The sequence below is a fragment of the Canis lupus genome, chromosome 19 (genome assembly GCF_048164855.1).
Source record: "Canis lupus baileyi chromosome 19, mCanLup2.hap1, whole genome shotgun sequence".
NCBI lineage: Eukaryota > Metazoa > Chordata > Mammalia > Carnivora > Canidae > Canis > Canis lupus.
The window spans coordinates 26,511,591-26,538,844 of NC_132856.1; the positions used below are offsets into that span (position 1 = coordinate 26,511,591).

At 44.0% G+C, this 27,254-nt stretch overlaps 1 protein-coding gene across 2 annotated transcripts in view; it reads left to right on the forward strand.

The window, feature by feature from the left end:
• Positions 1 to 27,254, forward strand: part of LRIG1 (leucine rich repeats and immunoglobulin like domains 1) — a 110,843-nt gene that overhangs the window by 18,897 nt on the left and 64,692 nt on the right. For both annotated transcript variants that reach the window (XM_072785461.1, XM_072785462.1), the window contains exons 2-3: positions 17,373 to 17,444; positions 24,702 to 24,776. In XM_072785461.1, coding sequence (XP_072641562.1) covers positions 17,373 to 17,444; positions 24,702 to 24,776 — 147 coding nt within the window. The remainder of the gene's footprint in view (positions 1 to 17,372; positions 17,445 to 24,701; positions 24,777 to 27,254) is intronic.

Below are 27,254 nucleotides of genomic sequence, written 5' to 3' on the forward strand. Positions count from 1 at the left end.
GTGATATTCCATGGTGTGGATACACCACATTTTGTTTATTCACCAGTTAATGGGCTCTAGGTTGTTTCCACTTTTTGGCTCTTTTGCAAAATGCTGCTGTGGGCAAGTGTTTGTGTGAATGTGTATTTTCACTTGCCTTGGGGTATGTGTATCCCTAAGGTGGAATTGCTGGGTCATAGGGTAAATGTGTTCAACTTTTTGAGGAACTGCTAGGCTTTTCCAGAGGCAGTATGCACTTACCAATAGTGTATAAAGTTTCCTCTTTGCTCTCAGTCTCACCAGTAGTAGTTGTCTGTGTTTTTCACGATAGCCATTCTAGTGGGTGTGAAGTGCTATCTCCTGTGGTTTTGATTTGCATTTCCCTCATGACTAGTGATGCAGAGCATCCTTCCATGGGCTTATTGGCCATTTGTGTATCTTTTTTGGAGGACTGTCCAGATTCTTTGCCTACTTTTTAATGGGGTCATTTTAAAAAGAGATTGTACGATTTTGAATGGCTTGGGGTTTTCCCCAGGTAGACATGCTTTTCTGTCTTACTTTCCTTAGGAGAGAGAAAGTGCATTTTTAAGATTTTTTTTTCAAAGACTTAAGGTCTTCAGGTAGAAATAAAATGGACAGTACTTACTGGTTTATCTGGTTTACTGCCCCCACCCCACCCCACCCCACCCCACCTCACCCCACCTCACCCCGCTGCCCAGTCTGGAATCCCAGGCAGGGGAGGAAATGCAAGAGAACAGAATGGTGGTTATTCTTGAAGTGAATCTAGGTTTGGGGGTCTTTGCGGGAGCTCATCACACACACAGGGTTCTCCACCAGGAGAATGGGAGGATTTGTCCACCTGTAACCTAAGGAAACTTGCTGTGCATGTACATTTATAGCCAAGTCTATTTTTTGTGCATTTCCTCTGCTCCAGGGCAAGCCTGCCTTTGCCGACAGAGCTTTGCAGCTATAAATTAGACAGAAATGCAGTATTGAGGCTGTCCAAAGGCAGTCAGGGTAATTGCTCTGGACGGGTTTACAATAGGGAGGTGTGAAGTGCTTGGTGGCAACCGGAAGCTGGGGGAGGGAAGACAAATTGAACTTGGCCGGCTTCGGTGTGGTGGGCTGACACAGCTAATTGAAAACGCTGGCCCTGGTGGCTTTTCATGGGAAAGGAAGCTGAGGCCTTACAAGCGTTTCCTTTACAACAAGAAACCAGAGGGAGAGGGGCTCATTGAGTTATGCAGGGTTTAGAACTGAATCTCTGTAAGCATTTAGAGCCTTTGGCTTGGATGTAGAAGATCAGATTTTCTGTGTGTTTTTTGTTTTTAATTTCCTACTCTTTAGCCCCATTCTAGATGAGCCAAGTGGATAGAGGTGGGGATTCCAGGTGGTGGGAGGGACCTTAAAAGAAGGTCTATAGGTCCACCTTGGAAAAACATTGACAGCACTACCTTTGGCGATCCACTGACTTAGGTAGACTGGCCAGTGAGCCATCTCTAGACAAGTGAAATAAGGGTTACTTGGTGGTTCCCTGTTAGTCTTCTGGGTAGCCGGTAGGTGTTCTCTAACTTCTCCATTGACCTTGGAGTCTGAATTTGTGGCGCAAGACCTGGAAGTCTGCATTTTAAAGCTGAGGGTGGTGGTAGTGGGGGGGGGAGGGGCTTGGCCTTGAAGTCTTAAACGTGAGAGCTGCCACTCTGGATAGTGGGCTTCTGTAGGCTCACTTACAGGTCCCTATGACTCCACGTCTCCCCCCTACCCCCCTGTGGTTGCTTGGTATCAGGGGTTTTCTGGAGCTTGGGCCCAGGCAGGACTGAGTGGTTCCTTGCCCAGCCAAGCCTTTTCCTCCCTTGAAGCCTTTGCCTGTGGTCTCGTCCTCCGTGACTCATCTTTATCTTCCTGTCTGAGGTTAAACATTTCCTCAGAGGGCTTTCCTAGAATGTCCAGGCAATGGTGGCTGCTATCTTATTCCAGGATAGCCTTCAGAGCACATCTCTGGTTACCTCCTCAGGGTCTGTCTTCTCCTCCTGATTGTAAACGCTCGGTGGGTAGAGGCCAGCTTATACCGCACGGTCCTAGAACCCAGCGCCAGTCCTGGCACACAGCAGGTGCTGAATGAGCATTTGTGTGTTTGTTAATTTCCAAACCAAATGTGAGTGACCACTGGCTTTTCTGCTGTGTGAATTATCCCAGGCACTGTTTCCCTATGTCCTTGAAGCATCCACCTACACACACTTGTAGAAATAACCCCAGGTTGGCTCTTCTGCACACATTTTCAGTGTGGTGTTATTGTTTCCCTCCCAGAGGTTCCCTTGATGCCTTTGAAGGATCAGCTGCACCTGCTAAAAGTAGCCATTTCCTAAAAACTAGAAAATGGACCCATCTCGCATTTACTTTAAACTCCGTGGTAGCAATTTCCAGAAAGCCCTTTCAAAGGCGGGATGTATAAGGTGTGGAGATGGTGGAGGTGATAGGATCTTCCTTGAGATGTGTGGTGGTTAATGTATAACCTCTTTAACAAGGCTTCTGGATATGCATGTGGCCTTGTGGCTATCATGGATTCATAAACCGTGCTGTGGTTCACATGCTTGTAGTAGGTCCATGGCTGTACACAGAACTCACACTTCCAAGCTTCAATTTCCTGTGTTTGAAAAACCACCACAACCAACAACTGGGAAGGCTTGGGTCTTGCAACAGGGTGGAGATACTCAAGAAGTGGTTGGCAAAGGCTTCCTTAGATTCCTTCTTCCTTCCCCTATTCTCAACATACATTTACATGATTTTAGAGAAGGTGAAGCTAAGGGAAATCAAGAAAGAGAGGTGGATTGTGTCTCAACTCTACTGAAAAAAAAGATCTCAGTATCCTATGGAAAAAAAATCAATAGTATTAAATATCCTGTTATAGTATGTTTATATTATAATGTAACACTAATAGTATATTATTAATGTGTTAGTGTTACTGGAGTTTTCATAATTTATAAACAAAAGGCACCATTGTTTCCCATTTAAAAATTTATTACAGACTATAAGACTATTTCATTATTCCTGAATAAGTAAAATGTATTATTTTATGACTTCTCAAACTGTTAAATTATGTTTAAAACTGTATTTTCTAAAATCAGGAAAACTTGTGCCCAAATTTAAGTAAGTTTATTTGTAATACAAATTTCAGTTGGTACTTTCCATGCCTGTAAGAATAACCTGATAATTTCACACACAAAAGAGAAAAAAGAGGTGGGGAGCTAAGGTCTGAGGGCAGAGTGAATCAGGCCTTCCTTTTTGGGGAGGTGTATCTTCCTCATGTAGAGAAGACATTCTGGTCTAAGATCCAGGCACTGGTCCCCAGGACGAGTGCTATTCCAACTGTACCTACTGCTCCTTCAGTACATTAGTATCTTTGAGGGTTGTTCATTAGGAGGGGCCAGATTAGAAATGAGAGAGCATGAATACAAGAAAGTAGCAAACTAGGATAATTTTGTCCCGTATTTTTGCCTCATGAGCATTGTCTAACTGTTCCATCTGAGGGGAAAATAAATACTGGAGTTTGAATACTGTGAAACTCAGAAGCTAAGCTACCCGGGTAGCTTAACAAATAACATTTTGAAGTACTACCTGCCCTTAATGGCAACACAAGCCATCAGTTAAATAAACCAGCTGTTAAGTAAGAGCAAGAACACAAGTGTTTGCACTAACCACCTTTACATTTTCTGATCCTTGAATGTCAGTTGGTTTGTGAATTATTAACTTCAATGTGCATGAGGAAATACTGGCTGCTTAAGTGTCATGTATATTTTTATGTAAGAAAAAAAAGAATTGACCACACCCTCAGCTGCTACCATTTTCGGCTCAGTGCTTCCCTGCTTTCACTCAACAGGCGTATTTAAAGCAGAGGTAGGAATGTTGGCCTCTCACAGACCATACGTGCACCATATATCATAGCTCATCAGTTGCCATCATAATTTTGCTTAGGAAGGAGCTGAAGTGATTTACAACCTGTTGGCAGATAGCAGCCTGATGATCTTTATCAGGCTACGTGGCATGTCTAGAATCCTAGTGAAGGGCTTGGTAGGGATAGCTGTCTTGTTAGGAAGAATTGTGTGTATTGGGTCAGAAAAGAAGATTTAGTAAATCAGGTAGCTGGCTTCAGACGTCTGTCACTTCCCAGCAACTTTGCAAGAGGGCTTTGAGGCAAGCTCTACAATTTGTCCCTGGAGAGAGAACCATCTTTGTCTAGTGCCTCAGCTTCCTTGGTATGAAAACCCCAAGTTGGCCTCCTCCACAAGAGCTCAGCAGTGGGTCTCCTTGGAAGAACCTAGCACAGCCCATGGAGGGAGTTGCAGTTAGCATCTGTTGCTAACTGATTTGAGGACTTTGATGGGGAAAGATTGGAGGATTCCATCTGTGAGCCTGGTTTCTACAATGCACAGCTATTTGTGGAGGTCTAAAGGTGATATGAATAGACTAGTTACCCCTCTGCCTTTTACCTAGGAAGGGGAATTGTGTATAAGCCTTTATTTGGAGGTGAAGGGAGGAAGACTTTGTAAAGGGTGAGGAGAAGGGGGCCCACCAGACAGGGCTATTGAATAAATAGCAGATGTCTTCCTTTGAGCATTGCATACCTTTGGGTATTGGTTGCTGGATTAATCCTGCAGTGTGAGTAAGTCACACTTAGAAATGCCTGGGCGTGGTTCTAGGGGTTCAATTACTTTACTGCAGGGTCTAGGCTTTGCTCATTTGCAGTGCTAAAAACATGCGTGCCATGGGAAGGGAGAGAGCTGGTGCTTTGTTTCCCTTTTCCCTCTCTTTATTGTCCTCAGGTGCAATGACATTTGATATTGGAATACATTGAGCACCTTATTCTCAAACTGCCGGAATTGTTGCTGACATAGACCGCAGGCCCCACAGCCAGCCTCCCATATAGAAATGGAAGAAAAGAAATTCAAGCTGTAAATGCATCTCTGTTTGGGGGCTTTGTAGTGGTAAATTACATGAATGAGTAAGTTGAAAAAGTGCCTGGTTTATACCATCATGAATACCTAGGTCTTAGATAAATATTGACACCAGCAGTGTGGCAGGCCTACCATTGGTCTCACGGCCCTAAGGAATAAAAGATCTTTTCTGAGGTGCTTGTGACCTTATAAACCACCCTGACAGGTTTGTGCAGGTGCTTTCTGCAGTAGCTCTCTGGGTTTGAGAGTGGGTGGTTTTCTCTTTGTGCTTATGCAAGCTTAAACCTAACCAAAGCCAACCCCCCTCTGGTTTATCGATCACCACTGAGAGTGGGGCAGGTAAAGGAAGTTGTTGGCGCTTTTTTGCAGAGTCATGCTTGTGTGGCCATGCAAACTGGACCTGGGACCCGAGGGTCTTTTATTTGCTTTGATAGTATTTGAGAACTGAGTGTTGGAGAGTGAGAAGAGAAAGCCAGCCTGGAGAGGCTTAGCTGGAGGACAGGTTGGGTGTCATAGCTGAATGCCTTACAGAGCCAGCTGTGCCACACCCCAAACCATCCTTTGTTTGATCTCCTATATCTTGTGGCACAGAACCAAATTGCCCTCTAACTACAGAGGGCTTGGCAATGCCAGTTTCATTAGTGTCAAGTATGCAAGAGCATCAGCCCCCCTCCCCCCCCCCCCAAAAAAAAAGAGGTAGTGAGATTATTAGAAGGAAGCCATGATAGGAGTTACCTGGCTAGGGCAAGCTCAACAGAGATTTTAACTCAAGTTAAGTTTTATTACGTCATCTTTAAAAAGGAGTGATCGTGGAAACTGGGGGGTTTGTGTGTTCATCACATCACATGTATTACGCAAAGATGTCCTACCTGTTCCTAGGGCAGCTGCCTTGATGTAGCTGATGTCTGGGTTTGGTGTGACACATCTGCCTTGGTTTCCTACTGAGGTGGGAATTGAATGGCTCTTACCTCTCGCTAGCATGCAGAGAGGATATGGAGTATCTCAAGGGACATGCGGTCTTCCTGAGGTTTCCCCAACCTGTCACTGGGACTCTGAAGGGAGTCCCTTATGATCAGTTATTGGTAGGGCTTTCATCACTGTTAGTGGCGATTTACTTTAAAAACAGACTCACATCCCACAGGTGCCAGTATTTGTTATTTGATCGAAGTAGAGTTTAGCAAGTGGAATTTAGCACGAGGACCTACCCTTTAAGACACACCTTTGGGAGTCAGTGACCTGGAACTGCAGACAGTGGAGGGGCAGGAAGAGATGGGGAAGGGCACAGATATGAGGGCTTCTCTGTGTTACAACGCATGGGGCCCTGCTGGATGTAGACGGACCACGTGGAAGAGGTGAGGCATCTTTTTAGAGGCCTTGGTAAATGATTTTAAAAAAAGAAAAAACAGAAATGGAAGTATATGATGGTGCTGTCATTTTCACAGCCAGCTTCCTTTTTGACACAGTAAAATTTTAATATGTTCAAGGATGGCAGTCACACACCTCATCTGATTCTTTGTGCTTGTAATTGTAGTGAAAAGGAAGTACTATGTTTTAATAGCAGAAAGCAGTGTACGATAGGGCATGCTGCAGTACTGTGTGGTTGGCACACCTTGACCTCACGTCTTCTCCATGGTTTGGCAACCAGGACCAAAGAAGTTGTACGGCCCCAGGAATACCATGTAGATGGGCTTTTTATGTGGTTGGCATTTCATGACATCCTAGAATCGTAGAAAGAAAAACTTTGCCTTTTGGCTTCAGCCAGGCACTTCATAACACACATAAACTTTAAAAAGCCCAACGGAAAAATTGACAGAACAAAATCCCAAGTTGATAAGCTAGCTAATAAAGTCAGTGACTTAACTGTTAGCCAGGAGGCTGACCTTTTAAAACTGCATTTTCTTCAAAATACTTAGCTAGAGATACTCTTGTGCCTCCATGTAATACAACAGGATGTATTCTTGAAAAGTTGTGGGTAAATTCAATTTTTGACTTTGGCTGACTTAATACCGGGGATCTGTTCCCTGTATCTGAGGGATCTTCATTTGTAAGTTTGACATAGCTGGGAAAGAAAGGAAGGATAAACCTAGAAGATATTATTTGAATATTTAAAATCTGGAAGACGATGTTGAAAACTAAGAAGAGAATATTATATTGATAATCTTTGAAGGAACCTTGCACTTAGTCTGTTTATAATGTCGAGTATCATGGTAAGTGCAAGTACACCTGGATTTTTTTATTTGCGTTACTGATTTTGGATGCTTGGGTTTCACACAGGCACAAAGAGATATCAGAGACGTTAGTGAGTAGTGGGTGTGATTTCCGTTGGAAAAATGAAAGATCCACATATGTTACAGTGAAAACTGATCAAGGACTCCAGCATTTACCCTTGGGAACTTCTGGTTTCCCAGAAGGATTTTTCCTTATGGGCAGCTCTAGCCTGGGAAGGTAGTTACACCCACTTATGTCATTTGTCCCTTAAATTGTGTCAGTGTGTGTGTACGTTTGTGTGTGGGCTGGGGAGGAAAGAGATGCTGATAACACTAAGGTAAGCTGCTGTTTGTACAGATGTATTTGCTTTAAAAAGAAAGCTTTCATTTCCTTCCTCCCTTTTAAGGGAGACAGTTAGGCAACTTACTATATATTGCTGTTTTGTAACCCAAAAGTATATTTGCCTAAAATCACCCTTCTAAATACAGTTGACCCTTGAACAGTGGGGGTGGTAGTTAAGGGTGCTGACCCCCTGCATAGTCGAAAATCTGTGTATAGTTTTCGACTTCCCCAAAACTTAACTACTAATAGCCTACTCTTGACCAGAACTGTTACTGATGACATAAACACATATGTGTCGGTTAACACATATTTTGTGTGTTATGTGTATTATATACTGAATTCTTATAATAAAAGTAAGCCAAAGGAAAGAAAATCCTAAGGAAGGAAGCTGCATTGACACTACTGTAATGTAAAGTGTAAGTGGACCCACATAGTTCAAATCCATGTTGTTCAAGGGTCAACTGTACTTTATTTAACAACAACAAACCTCGATCGTTAGGTGTCCAGAGGTGTTACTGCCAAGTTGTTTTGTTTTGTTTTTTTAATCTTTTGGCATATGTTTCTTTAACCAGAGGTTTGTGTACTCTCATTCTCATTGACTGGCTTCGTGTTCGAGGGGAGGGTGCATTGTCAGAAATGGGAGTTCGGAAAACCACCAAATGCCTTGACCCTTTCCTGCTTTGGGGAAACTCCTGGATGAGAGGGTTGAGGAGGGTATGTAATGACTCAGATGGAGGGAAAGAGTTTTTTTGTTTGTTTGTTTGTTTTGAATATTTTAACGTGTCTGTCGTGCTCGGGAAGTAATATATTATTGGAGTATTGAAAGTTTCATTTCTGAAGAATCCAGAGTCACTGGTGTAGAATTTCCTTATCCCTTTATCCCAGCGAAATCCTCGGCTGTACCTTCTGCCAGAAAGACAGGCTTGGAATTTGACCACCCTGTTCTTGTGACCAGGAGTACTTTTTATGGGGCTGTGTTAAAACAGTTATTTTCCGATCTGAGAGGCCTTTGGTGAGGGCGTGAAGTGTGTGAAATCACTCAGTGATTAAGTGGAGAATCATTTCAGTGTCTTGGGAAAGGAAATTGATCCTAGTATCACTTAGAATTGGTGGTTGTGCCAACGTTTACACAATTTTGTTGCGGGACACATTCAAAACGCTTATAGGATATTGCTAGTTTGCATCTTTCATATGTGAAACCAAATTTAATGAATTTTAAAGCTGCATCACGCTTTTAATAAACACCCTAAATTTTACAGTGGTGGTTCTATAAGATGCTCATCTTCCTGCAGATATTTCAGGGGCCGAGGGGTTCAGGTGGAGGTGTAAGTATCTTAACAGTATTCTGTGACCAGAAGGCACTGGTGGACTTCGCAGAGCACTTGGTGAAGCAGATTCCAAATTTATCCACCAGATTAATGTGTCCCTCACTTCCTGTCCCTTTTGACCGACTTTTAACTACTACAGAAGCAAAAGTCTGTTTCCTGCCTTAGTAGAGCATAGTTTTCATTTAGGAGAATCTCCCTCCATCCTTTCTCTGAAGGAACTCCATCCAGACCTTAAGTGTGATGCCAGAGGTGAGCACGCCTTCTTGCCGCGTTTCTGTCTTCTCTAGATCATGATTGATGAACCTATTGCTCACACTGGAGTGCCTGGTACCTCAGGACATGAGGGCATCATTGGACAAGAGATTGATGAGGCAGGGAGTGCCTGGCTCTGAGGCCCTAGGCTCCCTCTGTTCCACAGAATGGCTGGGTGTTCAAGAGCTAAAGATTAAACTGTTGTGCTGGATGGATGGTGCCCGGCAAGGGGGAACCAGTCCTATTACGGGCGTGATGAGTTTGGAAAGTCCTATAGAGCTCAAGCACTCCATGAAAGGGTGAATTTGTGATCCCTTTTCGGAAATGATAAAGTAGAGAGTAGGTGACCAGACTCCTGACCCCTCTTCTTCCCTCCCCATTTCCAAGTCTTTGCACAGCCACTTCTGTAACAGCAAAACCAAATGGTGGCTGTAGACACCTCTCCCCTCCTGGGGTGGTCATGGGTGGTGTTCCTGTGTGACAGGTTTGTGGGAGGGTCAGCTTGTGGCCAGCAGCTATTTCCTGCTCAGATTCCCTTTGTGAAATACCCACTAACTGCAGAGCTGGTGAGGCCAGAGTGCCTCTTAATTAAATTAATTAATCTTTAGAGGTTAATGATGCATGTACCATATTTACTCAGAGACTGTTATGGGATATTTATGGGCTTCCCTCTGGGACCACCCCTGCAGCCTGGCATGAGACACAACACACCCAATTACTTTGTCTCTTCAGCCAAACTAAGATTTGGGTAGGAAAGACAGATTTAAAACCTCTTGCTTTAAGGGATGTAATAGAAAGAAAGCAAATGCTGATTATGGTTCATGGAGCTGGGGCTCTTGACTCTTTTGGTCAAAACTTCAAGTAGATAAACAAGGAGCTGTTTTCTTCCTCTGGAAATCTTCCTTCCTTCCTTCCTTCCTTCCTTCCGTCCTTCCGTCCTTCCGTCCTTCCATTTTATTTATTTATTTTACTTTACCTTTGTGGCCTTACTTCCTGGCCTTCTTCCTTAAAAACCATGCTCCTTTTCTATTCTTCTAGAATTCACTAAGGTCTTTCATTTTCTGGTTAACCTTTCTCATCATAATTGATCTTCCTGCTCTGAATGCCATCTGGACACAGTGGTACCCATACCAAGGATGCCAAATACTTACAAGGGCCAGGAAGATAGTGCAAATGAGTAAGAAGGGCCTAGGAGAGAGAATAGGAGTAGCGAGGTCCATGTTCAACTGCAGTACTTGCTAAAAAAATGTTGCTGGTGGCTACTATTAGGGATGCTTTCCCAGTGATTATTTTCAAGAGAAACTGAAACTTTAATTTTTTTGGTGAAGACTTTTTCTCCAAACACTCTTTACTCACAAACAAACATAATTTCCCTGCAGTTCAGCCTTGGCCCAAGAGCCACCAATTTACAACTCCTGGTCTATCATTCAGAAGATGCTTGCCATATCAGAGCCTTTGGCTGCAATTATTTACAGAGTCTGTAATATATTCAGAGTCTTTCTGACCAGTACGTTACAAACTCCGTTAAGATCACAGGCTAGATCTTACCCTAACTTGTATCAGAATTTATCAGAGCACAGTACACATTGTAGACACATAGTCACTGAATATTTGTTGAACTTGATTGGTACTAAAGGACAAAGACTTAGACTTGTATTCAGATTATCCATGGGCCGGGGTAAGATGTGTGAACCATTAAGATAGAGAAGCACGTATAAGATCTATGGGATTATGGAAGCAGGCCTGGGTGACTTCTGTCAGCTAATATCTTAAGCATTGGAATTCAGAGGCCCACACCGATTTCTATAGCTGATTTTAAGGAGTAAAAGCAGGCACTCACTGTGAAGTCCTCATATGGCTAGAGCATATTATCTCTTCTTTTGAGTTGCTTGCGGGCCTCATGTGCATAGAGATTTATCAATGTAACCCTTTCAGAAATTGAAATAACTGTGATTCATTCCTGACTTTCTTAAATAGAACTGACCAAAAGTTTACAAGATGAGCTGTATGTAGTGAGTTGCTATCTGAGTGATTTTGCATTTGTTTGCAGATTGCGTTTCTTTTTGCAAGCCTCAGTTTAGGGAATATGGGGCTACTTAGCTTACTGACGAAAATGGCAGCAAGTACAGAACCTTCTCCTGAGTGGGAATTCTTGCCAGAAGAATAATTCCAATTTAAGGTGCAATTTTATTATTATTCTCAATATAAACCTTTAATGCATATTATCAGCTTGTTTAGTTGTGGCTTTTGGTCAATGAGGGGAAAACATCACAACAGAAAACAAGATAAGAGCATTCAATATTGTAGGTATAAAAAGAAATCCCTTATTCTCATAAAACCTATAATGTAGATCTAGGGAGTGTAATGTAGTGATTTCATTGGAACTCGACGTGTACCACACATAATTTCTCAGAAGGTAAGAATGCAGCAGAAATGGCTTTAAAAGCTTAAGGGATTAAGTAACTTTAACAAGTTGTATTTTCTTCTTCACTCACACTCCCTGAAATTTGAAAACCAATCACTTTTTTCCCCGGAGTCCTAAGCAGGTGACTCCTTTTCTAATGGGTGGCACGCAGTACAGCTTTTGAGGTAAGAAGAGATAGACGACTGGGGCCCAGGTTTTCTAAGAAATAAGGGGTTTCCAGGTCAGTCTTGGGTGCCCCAGGAGGGCTCTCCAGATGGGTCTTTGGATTGCTTCACACTTCTCTTTCTGGCTATATTATTCAGTTTAGCAAACACCTGAAGGCTTAACCTATGCAAAGTACTATGGAGTTCAGGGGTTCAGTTGAGTAATGGGAAATGGGCTGGCCTGGAAACCAAACTGAACACGAAAACCTCACTCCCCAGGGAATGCTTGTCATAGAGTTAGGACCTGCTTCCACTTTGAATTCTGATTCCAGTTAATGTTAAAGAACACGGCCATGTGTTGAGCAGGAGGTTTTGTCTGGATAAGTCAGTGGCCTGTGAGCAATGCCTGTATTTGAGGATGAAGTGCTAATTATGTTGGTGTAACGATGTTGGGGTTACTTCCTCACCACAGCTTACTCAATAGCAAACAACTTTTTATCCTTCGACTCCAAGGAGTCAATGAATTATTGTTTGCCAGCTTTGAATAGTGTTTGCCAAGTTTGTAATATGTGGTTCTGGTTGTAATCCAGGGAGGTGCTGGTCAGATTATATAAATACTGATTTAAGCCTATAGAATTACACTCAGAGGGCATTTTTTATTCAGTGTCTTCTTAGTGAATTGAATTTTCAAATGTCTTCTCTGTTGGGATGGTTAAGAACCTCGTGCGCCTAAAGGATATGTATGAGCTAATATTGTCGGTATCCATCTCCCACCACATTTTTAAGAAAGCTCTTGAATTATTGGGAAGTTCAAACTTATGTTTGAAATCCAATTTTCTTCTTTAAGTGCCAGTTCACTTTAGATATGTATTAATTCCTGCATGATTTCAATATGGTACAGTTTTATTGTTTAAAGACTTTATTTATTCACGAGACACACAGAGAGAGGCAGAGACATAGGCAGAGGGAGAAGCAGGCTCCCTGCGGGGAGCCCTATACAGGACTGGATCCCAGGACTCCAGGATCACAACCTGAGTCAAAGGCAGATGTTCAACCATTGAGCCACCCAGGTGTCCCCAATATAGTACAGTTTAATAGAAATTTCAGCTATGATGGAAATCTCCTGTCTGCATTGTGCCTCACCGTAGTGGGGAGCGTCACGTGGTGGTTGCACACTTGGAATTTAGCTAGCATGACCAAGGAACTGAATTCTTAGTTTGGTGTAATCTTGATTACTTTCCGTGTGAATGGGAGTAGCCGCCTGGCCAGTGACTACCGAATTGGACAGCACAGGTTTCCATAATGGTGAGGATTGCTCAGCTATTCAAAGACTTAGCTCTTCTCATTCAGTGGGGTCAGGGTCGGGGGTCTTTGTCAGGAAAAACGCTCAGCAAGCAGATTGTTGTCTCGCACTGTTAAACAGTTTGCTTCTCAGACACAGATAAAACCGGGATAAAACTTGAGCCATTCTCCGCAGAGGTACCTCTTGTGTGTTCTCCAAATGGTGGGCCGGACGGTCATCTTTCAGCGGATTAGCTGAAAGAATATCTATGGCTGGGCCCAATTGTTCCAAGCTCTGCGCACCCTTTGTACGAGAACAGGGAAAATTTGTGTTATGACAATGGCTGACAAAATGTTTAGTGAAAGCTGCAATTGGCAGTAACTGAATTCCCGGAGGTTTCTTTCCAGCCCTCTCTGCTACTGAAAGGTGCAGAAATGCTTTTGACAGCATCTGTCCTGCTGACAGATGAATTGTTTTGACAGGAGAATCTGAAACCTTCAACTGAAGACACATTCAGATGTCGGGCCTGGTAAGGGGCAATCATGTTTGGAGAAATAAGTGAGATGCTTTAGATTTGTGTGCGTGTCAGCTGCCACCTGAAAGAAAGACCTCATGAAAGTTTTTTTTTTTCCCCTTTTTATAATTAACCCTTTGATTGTTCTTCTGACCCAAGATGAGAATTCACACCCCTCTCTGCACAATCCTTGGGGTGAATAAACATATTTCTTTAATTGTTGAGAAATGAGTGATATCAAGAAGCATAACAGTGAAAGGGTCAAAAAAAAACTTTATTTAAGAATTGCACTGAGGTATCAAATCATTATGTGGTGTACCCGAAACTAGTATAATGGTACATGTCACTTATATCTTAATAAAAAATTATGCTGGGAGAGAAAAAAAACAGTGCTCATGACAGCATTCTTGATAATAGCAGAAAGGTGGAAAGAACTCAGTTGTCCATTAGCTGTTGAATGGATAAACAACATGTGGGATATATGTATACACACACACACAAAATGGAACTTTTATTCAGTCCTAAAAAGGAAGGAAATTGTGACACAGGCTACAACATGGGGGGACCTTGAGGATATTGTGCTAAGTGAAATATGCCAAACAAATACTTAGATGTCTTTTTTTTTTCTTTAAAGATTTTATTTATTCACGAGAGAGAGAGAGAGAGAGAGAGACACACACACACACAGGCAGAGGGAGAAGCAGGCTCCATGCAGGGAGCCTGACGTGGGACTCGATCCTGGGTCCCCAGGATCACACCCTGGACTGAAGGCGGCACTAGACTGCTGAGCCACCTGGGCTGCCCTACTTAGATGTCTTATACAGAGTAGTCCAATCCACAGAGACAGAAAGTAGAGTGGAGGGGGCCAGGGGGCGGGGAGGATGGGGAGTCCGTGTTTACGGGGTGCGAAGTTTCAGTTGGAGAAGAAAAAGTTGTGGAGCTGGATGGTAGTGACGGTTGCACAACAGTGTGACTGTACTTAATACCATGGAGCTGCACACTTAAAAAGCAGTTAAGTCGGTAACTTTTTATGTTTTGTATATTTTACCACAATAGAGAGCCATGCCGAGAGTTTGTCTCAGTGAGATGAGCAAACAAGAAAATGTCTCTGAGGATTTTGTTTCAGATTATATTTGTCAAGGAGACTGCAGTAAATATTTTCCCCATTTCCTGATCACAGCAGTTGGAGATCAGCAGCTTGTCCCAGGTTTTAGGACTGGTCACTTCTCAGACTTCAGAGCTGGACGGCTCTGCGGTGGCAGAAAGTTGAAGCTGTTGCAGGGGATCCGAGCTTCAGCCTCTGTCTTCTCTCTCTGATTGCTAATCGGCACTCTTGAGAGGAGAATGACCCTTTAGACCAGTCTGCTGACCCTCATTTGTTGATAACCTGGCTTTTCTAGTTCATTCAGAGGGAAAAAGTGGCCTCATTCAGGCTGACCCGGGGAGAGCTTAAATTTCCACTTACAGGTGTCTTCATCTTCTTTGCTGTTTACTGGAATCTCAGCGTGAGGCCCTCATACTGTTCAGCTTCTTCGTAAGATTACCTTGCAGAAGACCCTTTTCCAAGGAGCCTTAATCCGAAGAGCAGGATTCATATAACGTTTTGGAAATTTAAGTAAATTTTGTCTGTTCTTTAAGAGAATGACAGACCAAAGGGGTGTCATGATTTAAAAATGGTTTTATTCTAATACCATTCCTGGGGTGGGGAGTAAGGGAAGTAATTGCATTCCAGATAGTTTACCAGTTAATTGCCTGAGACTGGTTCCACCCCTGGCCACATCTATAAGCCAGAGACAAGACATGCATTTTGAACCTAATAGCCTGAAGAGTCAGTTGTCCAGAATTCAAGGTTAAAAGCTGGTGGTCCTCACTCCAGATGTGGCCTGCAGGCCTGCAGGAACGTTATGTTTGGCCCATGAAGAATTGTTTTGTTTTGTTTTTAAGAATTGAAAGGATTTCACCTAAGAATTCAGAGTTTGAACTTCTCTTGAAAATGAAGACTGGTCTGCATTGCCCTTGTTTTTGGACAAGAGCAAATGCCCCTTTTGATGGGCAAGCAGGTACTGCTGTGTCGGCCTCTTTGCACTCCTGGCAGGGTGACCATCCACATTACTTGCTTGCCCTCCAGGCTTCTTGCCTTTGTGACTTCTGAGTCTTCTCCTGATGTCTCCTCCATCTCCGTAACTCTCATTACTGATGATGATGCAGATGTCGTAGATATTGTAAACTCACGTTATCTCTGGACTCAGCAACAGTATTTCCCTCCCTCTTGTTTATGCTCATGTGCTCAAAATAGAAGAAAGTTTTCACTCTGTCCAGTCCTTTTTCTGATGTGGGAGTGTTTTCTCCATGTGTGGATTTTCTTTTTCAAGTCTAACCTGTTGATTTCTGTGTACCCGATCATAAATACCGCCAAGCACAGACAAGCTCATGCTTGACTTCAATATGTGGTTTAAAAAATTACCACCTTCAATTTTTATAGTAACATAATCTCTGGACAAATTGCTTTTAATTCAGGCTGTGCCCTGAACACAGATGTACCATTAATTTCAAATGCAGTCTGACTTTTATTTAGATGAATGTCTTGAGCCGACAATGAAATGGCTATCAGCTGTAGGTTAGTATTGATTGGAATGTCTCTGGAGTAAGTTTAAAAGCTAGTTGCCACTTACGTGCTGCCGAAATGATAGACTTGAAACTCATGATTTGCAGTACTGTTAATTGGCATTAATGCCTATGGAATTAATAGCTGAGATCAATACTGTTGACCTCTTTGGCATATGTGGGACTGGGTGTGTTTTGGTGGCAGGGAGCAAGGCACAGTATACACCAAGGCCCCCTCTGGACCATGTCTCTGGATTTCTGTTCCTGAAAGATCAAGCTGGTCTAGGCTGAGGGCTGATCCAAGAAGCTCGGCTGACTGAACACAGATCAGCTTGCTCCTTGTGTGCCTCTAAGGGTATAGCTGGGGGATGAAAGGAGAGAAGTAATTCTGAATGATCTTGGCAGGTGCTATCTTCTTGAGGAGGCTGCTTGCATGTATGTGAGCCTTTGGTTAAAACCAGCCACAGATTTCCCATAACCATAGCTCCTCTCTCCTGTGTGACTGTCTCTCCCAGTATTTATTCATTGATGGTGGGCATGTTGTGTTCATGGAAAGCCTTATGATTAGAGCCTCCTGAGGTCTCCCCTTTCTAAGCAGTTCCTTCAACTTTGAGTGAGCATCTTAGCGATTTTTAGTCCATAAGATCTTGCTTAGACTAGGATTTCTCAACCCCTGATTATTAGCATTGACACTTAGGGCTGGAGATTTGTTGTTAAGGGCTCTCCTGTGCTTTTTGTGGGATGCTTAGCAGCATCCTTGGCTTCCGTGTGCTAGATGTGTGTAGCCGACCCTGCCCCCGCCTTTTCCCTGCAGTTGTAACAACTAAAAATGTCTCCAGATAATTGCCAAATGTCTTCCCTGGTTGAGAACCACTGATTTGTAGACAGTAAAGGGTCAGTGCCTGACTATTCTTTTTCTTTACTACTGTGTGATACTTGATGCTTTAGTAAAATATTTTTAAAATGCCATTTGGAATAGCCTTGGACCCGATTTGGTGCAAAACATTTGGGTCACCACACTCTCATGTAGGTAGAGGACTGACTTACCTTAGAATTTCTTTGAAGTTGCTAAGTGGTGCAGTTATATTGATTGAAATCCATATGGGGTTAGCCAATTTCGGTGATTTGAGATTTTCACGGTGACTTATTCGTGGATGCAAGTGGGGAGGAGCTATATCTGTAAATCTCAGAATGAATAAGGTTACTTAAAATAATGTATGGGATAGGGGCAATTATGAAGGAGAGGGCCTGGTTTGGGGGGCAGAGTAGAAGATTCCTGAATTTGGGGTTTAATGTTGTATGTTGATTTAATTATTATTATTTTTTTGCTCTTCCTTTGCCAGAAACCTGAGTTACAACAAACTGTCTGAGATTGACCCTGCTGGTTTTGAGGACTTGCCGAATCTACAGGAAGTGTGAGTGCTTTCTCCTAAAACTCTGGTTGGAGGTGGGGGCCTAAGAGCTCCTTGGGAAACCGTTTCTCTCACTCCCCTGGATCAGGAGTCTAAACTGGCTGCCTATGACAGATTGTACTGCTTTCTGATCTCCTTCACTGCCGCCCTCCTCGTAGGCAGTCAGTGATGGGTGTGCTGTCATCCAGGAGAAGTCATGGGTTTGCAGTGGGCATATGGGAGGATCCCCTCATTTGTGCAAACCTTCTGGACCCACTGTGTTGGCACACCTGACAGGTGCTTCCCCCCACTTACTGGGCGGAGGTAGAGCAACCTGCTCAGCAGAGGCACATGTGCTAGCCCACTCCTTCTGCTTCCCAGGAAACAAAGGTATAGAAGAATGGACAATAGAGGCTTACTTTTCCCCTCTCTTCTCCAAACAGAGCCAGGCATTATTACTGCCTTTGGAACTCTCAGCCAGCCCCCCTGCCTTGTGCAATGTCCTGTAAATCAGGCATCCCCCTTTCCTTCTTGACTGTAAAGAATTTTGCTTTTTACATAGATGTCAGGGTTATCAGGAATGTTAGCTCCACAGGGACTTTAGAAAAACTTCTATATAAGCCCTGCCTAACCACTGCAGAAAACTTAGAAAGTCTAGAACTATGTAAAGACTAAAATCACCAGACATAATCATTATGAACACTTAGTGAAAAATACATACCTCTACAGGCAGAATTTTGGGATCAAACTGGTCTGGCTTCTTTCCCTTCTTATAGTTTTGTATCTTTTTCATACTTAACCCTTACATTTTTGAATACATTAGTATGTAAATTAAACTTTAAATGTCCTACTTAATTTTTATGTAAAATGACCACACGTGGATATTCCATAAATTATTCACCCCATGCTTCTACTGTCAGATATTTTTATTAGATATTATTAGGTAAGTGCTTTACATGTTTTGGTCATTGTAACTGATAGAAGCCCTTGTTTATTATTATTTTTTTATTTCATTGTTGGATGATTTATCTAAAGGAAACTTAATTTCATCACTTGGTACAATTGGCAAAATACTTGCACCCCCTAGCCCCATCTTCAGATTCTCCAAATTGTGTTTATAGTTTCTATGCGTCTTTTAAAAAGGTTTAAATTTCCAAAGTTAAAAGAACTTCATAGTTGGAAGGAGCCCTTGGAAATACTCTGGCCAGAACCCTAGTTTTGGCATAAGGTCAGCAGCCAGTGAAGGGAGCAAGGAAGTGTGAGGTGGGTCACTGTGCTAATTTGACGTAATAAAATACCCCCTTCTCCCTCTGCCTTGACTTTTCTCCCTCCTCAGAAGAACTCCTGTCTCATTTCTGAGTAGGATGAGGCTCCTGACAGCATCCTGGGCTCTTAATTATGTGTGTGACTGTTCGTCCTGTTGATGCACTCATGAGGATTGACTTTAGCTAGCTATTGTCCTAAGCACTGCTGTTTTCACTGCCACCTTCTCCAGACATTAGAAGGAACCAAGGCATGAGGACTTGGCTGAAATTATTTAGCACCTCGGTGTTTCTTTTCCCTTTTGGCAACATGGATGTATGAACACATTACCAATGGTACCATAGTTATTCACTGGAGATGATGTCTAGAGCTTGGCACACGAGGAGGCTACTGAGTGTTGTTATTTCCTTATGCTACATTTGGAACCACATAGCACCCCAAGCTGGGCACATTATTAAGAAACAAATCCTTGAGAGCCAGTTGATTGGGCTTTTTACCACCATGACCACCTGCAGTCACACTGGGATGAACAAGATGAATTCCCTAGAGCCCAGAGCAGTGGAACTTCTCACTGATGAAGGGCCTTTCCTGAAGGTCATTTTAACCCGTGGTAGAGGCAGATGGGAAAGAGGGAGTAAGGGGAGTAAGGGGTGGGGAAAGGATATTGAAGAAAAGAAAAAAAATCATAGTTGACACACAATTGCTTCTAAATTAACTGGGTTCAAGGCTTTCCCAGGAACTGTCAGCTCTCCTAAATCCTGCACAGCCCTCCCTCCAACTCTGGAAACCTTAACAAGAGGAGAACCACAGGCTGGCAAAGCAGCAGGCGGTGGTTTAGCAGTGGTTTTATTTTGGAGGCCCGGAACCGCAGTCCATCGTGGGCCGGGTGGAGAGAGAAAGCAAGCCGGTTGGAGGTCCCTGGAGGCCATGAGGACACTTGAGCAGCTGCTGCCAAGCCACACGGTCTTCGCTGCCCACAAGCTCTGTGGAAAGCCCACCAGGGAGGGCTTCCAGCCAGGGGTCCTGGGCGGCCAGGCTCCTCTGTTAATAAGAAGGGCTATTTATACCGTCCTCTTTAGAGTTGCATGCAGGTCCCGTGCTTGCTGCCTGGCCAGAGAATGCTTACTCTGGGTGCTGCTGTGTGCTTTCCAGGGCCATTGACCTAAAATGTTCCTCCAGGCAGCCGGGAAGCCTGCGTGTGCCCTGCCTTTGGGTATTTATGGCTCACCCTCTGGGGTCTCGAGATCATTCTCCCGTGTGTCTGTGTCTGTGTGTGTGTGTGTGTGTGTGTGTGTGTGTCTGTTGGGTGTTTAAGGGAGGGGTGGAAGAACCAGAGGGTATCTTTTTGAGGCACTGCTCTTTGGCTGCCAATTACCACCACCTGTTAGGCATTTGCTCTATTTCTGGCTCCATCCTAAGCCGCTAGGTTTAAGAATTTCAGCTGGGTCCTGCCACAACCCTCTGAAGTTGATACTGGTGTTGTTTACATTTTTTCCAAAGGGAAACTGAGGCACAGTAAGGTTAAGTGATGTGCTGAAGGCTCTTCAGTTGCTAAAGGGTAGGATTGGGATTGATTGAACCCAGAGCTACCTGATTTGAAAACCTGAACTGTAAAAAAATTCCCCTTAATAATCCCTGCTCGGCTGCTCTGTCACGGTGCCTCAGTTTCTTCTTTTAAGGTGGAGTGCTAATTTAGTACCCTCCTCAAAGGGTTGACGTGTCATTGAGTGAGATAGTGGGTGTAAAGCATTCAGCGGAGATCACCAAGTTCACCCATAACGGTCATTGTTTATAATGGTTAAATCTCCTCTATCCCCATACTAAAATAGGTACATCTGGCCATCTGGTGTAGAAGCAATGTATCATCAAGTCTTGCCGGAGTAATTATTTAGTATGCCTTATTCTCTAGTAGCTAAAAGCTCTAATAATAGTTATTGATTAAGTGGCTCTGACTCCAAAACCTGCTCTCCTCCCGGCTATTGATGATCTTGTCCCTTCTGAGATGCAGAGCTAACTGAAGTTTCAACCTCGTGCCCAACTTTGTTATGATGTGCAGCTCTCCTTGTGTTTGGGAACAACCAAAACGTCTCCCCAGTAGTGGATTGGCTAAATAAATGATAGTTCATTCTTGCCAGCAGAGGAGTACTCTGCAGCTGGTCAAAAGAACTGGGGAGATCTACCTGATATATTACTAAGGGGAAAACTGCACTGTAGAAAAGTCTGTGTAATTCACAAGCATCTGTGTAAGAGAAAAACATGTGCACATTTCTCGTAGCTGGCAGCAGGCACTTCCTCTTGGAAGCGGACCAGGGAGCTGAAGTGCGAGGAAGCCTCATTTTTCACTGTGTATTCCTGGTTATTCTCTTTTGAAACGGTTTAAAAATTTTACTATGTGCTTCTATCAGCTATTGAATAAATAATACGGCCATTAAAAAACCAAAACGGCCCCAAAGCCCCATAACCCAAAATCACTCCTTCGGTTTGTTTTTCATTGTTTGTCAAAGCCTCCATTGATTGAGATAATAATTACTCTGAAATCCCCCCCCCCCCTTTTTTTTTTAAACATTTGACTCTTACAAAATAAAAGAACTTCCTTTCAGCAAGCTGAGTAACTGGACACTTTTAGAGAGAATCCAGAAGGCCCATGATGACATTAGGATGGGTGAGCAGGAAAAGGCTCACCTCTAGATTCTCCCCTGGGGTCAGGAAGTCCATGTGGCCCTGTTTACCTTATGTACACCTCTTCTTCCAGCTCCAGAGTCAGGCCACAATTCGTGGTCTGATGCACCTGAGTGAGGCACTTCTTGCATCACCAGGAAAAGTGAGTTCAAGAAGCAAGACATTTTAGAAGGATTTTTAGGGCCTTGGATGGGAGCCAGTGTGGGGCGTGTGTGACACATAGAAAACTGCACAACCCCAGATACTCTGAAGATTTCATCAAAGACTGTCCTAAATTCCTACTTTCCTTATTCGTGGAGACTGTGCTAAACTTTCCCTCCGAACTCTGGCTGTGCTATTTTTGACTGGTCTCTATTTCAGTCTGGCAAGTTGGTTATGTCTCAGAGTGAGTGCAGTCTCCACTGCCTTCTGAGGATACTGTTCTCATGTCTACAGGGGACAGCGCCCAAAGAGAAAGCCAGTAATGGTGACGCCAACTGACTTACATTTTAGCTAGCGGTTCTTTTTATGTAGGAATGATCAAGAGTTACGCGGGCCATGCAGTTCTTCTCCTTTGGACTCCCAACTGTCCTCTGCATAAATCCAGCAGCCCTGTTGAGATCAGAGCCTGTGATCTCTGCCTAAATCTGTTTACTTGGGGCTGCCACTAGATCTAAAATGCCTCGTTTATCTTTAGCACTGGTCTGCTGCACCTGTACGCCCCACTTCCAGTAGTTTTTGTCAGGATTTGAACTATTATTATGATGCCCCTTTTCCTTGTTCATTTATTTCTGTGAAATTGGGTGGAGTACTTTGTCACATGTGCAGTCAGGCTGGCCCGAGACTAAAGTCATTCAGCAAAAGTTCCCCTGCAGAGAAGTCCATGCTGTTTATTTCAAGGTTTAGCATCAAGTCAGATCCTAAACAGGCTGAAGCACAACCACCATGAGGTTTAGGAGCCTTCTGGCTTGCTGGCCTTTCCACTCACTTGCAGCCGTTCTTGGGTTCAGCTCTTGCCCCTGTGACTGTCTGGTTGTGCGGCCTTAGCCTCGTGATTGCAACTGAAACTTGACTTAGAACACTTAGATATAGGGTAGGGACCAGCACTAGTACCTGGTACCTAACTCAGAGTTGTAATGATGAAGTTGCATCAGGCATGTGGAGTTGCTGCTGTAATTCTAAAGAAATCCAGGGTAGTGAATGGTTAGGAAGCTAGACTTGGGGGCTACCCCCCCCACCGGGCCACTGCCACTTACTGTAGGTGACTATCTCGTTGGTCAACGTCTCCATAGTTTCCACTTCCTCCTTGGTACAATGGAAATGTCCATGGGATGTACCTCCCTAGCAGTCTAAAGATGAGTTAATACACCGAAAAAGCTCTTAGAGCCATGCCTGGCATGTAGTAGCCCCTCCGTAGGTTAGCTGCTGCTGACATTATTATTAGCACCATGTTCTAGAACAGATCTCTAGCACTGAAGATGTTTTACGCAAGCTACCTTATTGGCAGGCAGCCCTGACCTTAGTTTTCCTTGCTCTACAAAGATCTGAGGGTCTCCTCAGGTAATGAGTACATTGATGGTACCGTGAAAATGTATTAGGAGAGATTAAAACCGCTGGAGAGTTTTCATCATCCCTGCATCAAGATAGGAAATGGATCACTGCGGGGTTGGAGGAGCACAGAGGTGAAGCAGAAACAATCTGATTCCGGGGGCAGTCAGATAAGAGACTGTGAAAGTAATTAATTGTGTACTTCAACACGCAGACAAGGGCCCTTTAAGTGAAGAAGGGATTTGCCACATGATACGGATCTGTTTTCTCTCTGCCAGATGCTTCAGTCATGAAGCTATTGAAACAGACATTCTGTGTCCCACGGCCCAGTAATTGCCAAGCCTCATCTCTAACTGGCTCTGGCGCTGCAGAAAGCAAATGGGATAATTCAAGGCCTTTTCCTTTTTTTTTTTTTCCTCCTGTTCACATCTATAGAAGATGGCAGACAACCAGATTATTCTATTCAAGCAAATACTAGCTGTATATTTGTATGAATGCAGCTGTTATTTCAGTGGCCTTGTCTTCAGAGAGTAACAAGATGGTCCGTGTAAGAGACACACTCTTAAGGGAAAAAAAAAAAAAATAGATAACCTAGCGTTATCCCTTTGATTCCGCATCTAGATACCGTTTCTTTCCAGCCTGTTGCCCAGCAGAAAGCTGGATCACTATGCTCTGGCTTTCTTAAGGATTTTTGGGCTCACTTTGCAAGTCTGATTTTGGAGTCTCTTCCCAGATTTGGAAATACATGTCCATGTAAGGAGGCTGGGTTGGAAAGCCTCTGGGGGCAGACTCGCGAGCTGTGTTTTGGTTTGTGGGCTTTCCCTTTCATTAAGAGATAAGAACTCTGAAAATACAGATTTAGGCTGCTGGAGCAGGAAAGGGTCTTAGAGAGCACATCTGGGCTGTGGTGGATTTTCAAAATGTCTTTGCACAAAAGTGTGTGTATGTACACATTCCTGGAAAACATGCCTGGAGGCTTCACCCAAGTTCAGGAAAGCTGGAATCACAAATAGATGAGACACTACAAGCCCAGCTCCCTTGTTATTTGTTGCACAGCTGAGGCACCAGAATAACTGGCCCACATATCCCAGGCTCCTGGAGATGAGCCTGGGTGAGGCTCTGGCCCTGGGTATGAGGGCATCACCCTTGGGTGACGGCAGAGCTGTGATTCGCAGAACCCCATGTCACAGAATATAAAAGCTTCCAGGAAAGGATGGTTTTTCTCCCCAAATCCTTTTCTGACTCTCAGCCCACAAAGAGCCTCCCCATCAATGACCTCAGAGAGCTTTTGTTCTACACCCCGTATCTTGTGTCGTCGCTGTGCCCTGTTTGTCAGTGTTGCATTTTGAGCTAGATGAGACTCTGGAAGACAGGTAGCACTCTGAGAGTGTTTGGTTCTAAACCATGTGTGTGATAAATGGTTTGTTTTTGTGAGCTCATGTGACTTGTCTACCTTTAAAAATTCTCTTTTAAAACTATCATCTGGGGCACCTGGGTGGCTCAGCTGGTTAAGTGTCTGCCTTCAGCTCAGGTCATGATCTCAGGATCCTGGGATCGCGTCCCACATTGGGCTTCCTGCTCAGCAGGGAGTCTGCTTCTCACTCTCCCTCTGCCTTTCCCCTTTTTGTTTCTCTCTCTGTCTCTGTCTCTCTCTCTCTCAAATAATTAAAATCTTTAAAAAAAAATAAAACTCTCTGTCTTTTATTGAACATTTCAGTATCGTCTTACCATGGCCAACTCAGCACTGCTTTTTGATTTACTTTGTTTGATTTCAAATTGCTAACTTAAATGACAAACTTCTTGTTGTTACAGGTACCTCAATAACAATGAACTGACAGCCGTGCCGTCCCTGGGTGCTGCTTCATCTCACATCATCTCTCTCTTTCTGTAAGTGGTGCCACGTGGGGAACCCTGGGCTGGGTCATGAGGCCGGGACATTATCTTGCTGACATTTGGTGCCAGGAAAACTTGTGTCCCCGTGCTCGCTGGTAAAGAACGGCCTTTCTCCACATGGCCATAATGCCCATGGCAAATGTCTTGCTGTTTGTAGAATTAAAACCTGGAAGACTTGCCTCACCCTAATTTGGGGGGAAATTAGTCTTCTCCCTGCCCAGAGGTACATAGAATTAATAAATTTCTTGGTCCTGGTGGTTAAATTGCAACTTGGAGTGAATGGAGTTAGAGGAAGCCTTGTGAATTACAAGACAGCAAGCTCGTGTTTGTGGCAGTGAATCTGGTAACGTGACCCAGTTCACTTTTACAGCTTTAAAAAAGAAAATACCCCCAGGCCTCTGAAGTCAAGCTAAAAGTAAGGAATTAGTTGATGTGATCAAGTGTTCAACAATGCTCTGGAAATGAAAAAGGCTATAAAGGAACTTAAAGAAGGAAGGAAGGATGCGAGGGGGGTGAGTTCTCTTTGGAGCTGCTAAGAGCCCTTGCTCATGATTTATGCCCACTTCAGCTCTCAGCTGGAGGTGCTTGCTTGTTTGAAACTTGCCCAGAGGTCTTTCCATATGAACCCATTGTGAGTCCAACAGTTTTCTCAACCAGATTCCATGGGCAGCCTCCTCCAGCAGAGCATCTCTCTTTTCACACTAAATTTCCCTTTTCCATGCCAGCCCTGCCTATTTTTATTTGATTTTGATTCTGCTGGTGTTAGAGCTCGTTTGCTCACCTGCATGTATCTTTTCTCCACACCGAGGCTTGGCAGGCAGAGCAGAGGGACTTGGTGGGAAGACGTCATCCCACGATGGCTGTGTAGCTTGCAGGTGTCAGGTTTTTACTGGCAGTAGGCCCTGTGTTCAGGAGGTGCTCTGTCCTTATAAGATGCAGTGCTGAGCTTAACCCTTTTCAAGGCATGGCAGGATTGAAATTGCAAGGGGTTAGAATTGTGGCCACAGCTCCATGTCCTGGACAAACAGCTTTCTATCTCTCCAAACCTCATTTTCCTCATAGAGAGTTCCCTTAATCCATTTTGCACATGGGGACGGTGAGCCAGAGGTTTAAGAGAAGTTCATTATAGTATATGAAACACCAGGCATCATGCACAACACCCAGGAAGTGTTTGACAGTTGGTGGCTGCTGCTTCTGGCTTGTGGCCTTGTCACCTGGCCCCTTGGGCCTTGGCATGATCTTACCTGTAGGACCATAGGATGTATGAGTCAGTCCTTGTTTCTGTGACATGCTGGAATGAAGGTTTTGGCCTTTTGTCCCAAGATGGACAGGCCAGGGTCTGACTGTGTCTTTGTACCATCTGCCTTTATGTCTAGCATCTGGAACATGTTGAACGACTATCTAAATTAAATGAGTTACCCATACCTGAGGCTAATTAAGGATGTGATGTTCTGTTGTATATTCGGAAAGCAAAGCACTAGAAGATGCTTTTGACTTCTTGCCACTTAATGTATGGTTTCTGGGCCAGCAAAGTTCTACCCGCACTGAACTCATTGGAAATGCAGAATCTCAGGCTTCAGCTCAGCCGCACTGGATCAGAAGCTGCTTTAATGAGGCCTCTTGGCCCTGTACCCACTCATTCAAGTGTGAGAAGCACTGCCTTCACTCCCCTTGCTCTTCCCTTGGGGAGGAAACCAGGGACACAGAGAACATCTTTGTGTCACCTACAGGAAACCAAGGATCCCTGAGTTCCTGTAAGTTGCCAAGTCGAGAGCTGGAACTGAGATTGGATGTGAACGCCCAGGCATGCTCTTTTCCTTTATCTGCCCCAATGTACCAGGTGCGGGAGTGTGGCAGGTGACTCTGAACTACCCGCTGCCAGAGATAGGCAGGGCCCCTAGCGTGCTCTGCGGGCCTGTATCCCTTTGAATCACGCCTTGCTCTGCTGACTAAAATTACATTTCTGTTCCTTGGCCCAAGTGTCTGGAGCCGTGGGGCTGGTTGGCCTTGTTCCTGCTATTCCAATTAGACAGCGTTAAACTATGTAAAGCAGGGAGAAGACATAAAGACTCCCTCCTGGTTTTGATTGAGTTTGGAAAATGCAGATTAACATTGGCAGCCACCTCTTTGGCCTGACGCTGGTCTCCATCTGACTTGGTCAGTGATTTCTCTGAAACCATGGAAGCTGAAGGGTGTTGATCTTCCTTTTCTCTGAGAGGCCTGTGCTCCCCTGGGTTTAGTGCCTGCAAAGTTAGGTTAGTGGTGTGACATCGGGGTAGCAGGGTTATGGATGGTTGTGCTACCACCATCCTTCATGCCTTTCTGTATTTCCCACGAGGGCTGTGCAAAGGACTGGGAAGAAAGTAACACTGGGCAGCGGATGAGCGTGTCTTTCCAACCTGGTCCATGAAGCGCTCAGCACCTCTGTCCTCAGGATAATTTCAATCCGTCAGGCTTAGAAGAGCTTGTTTT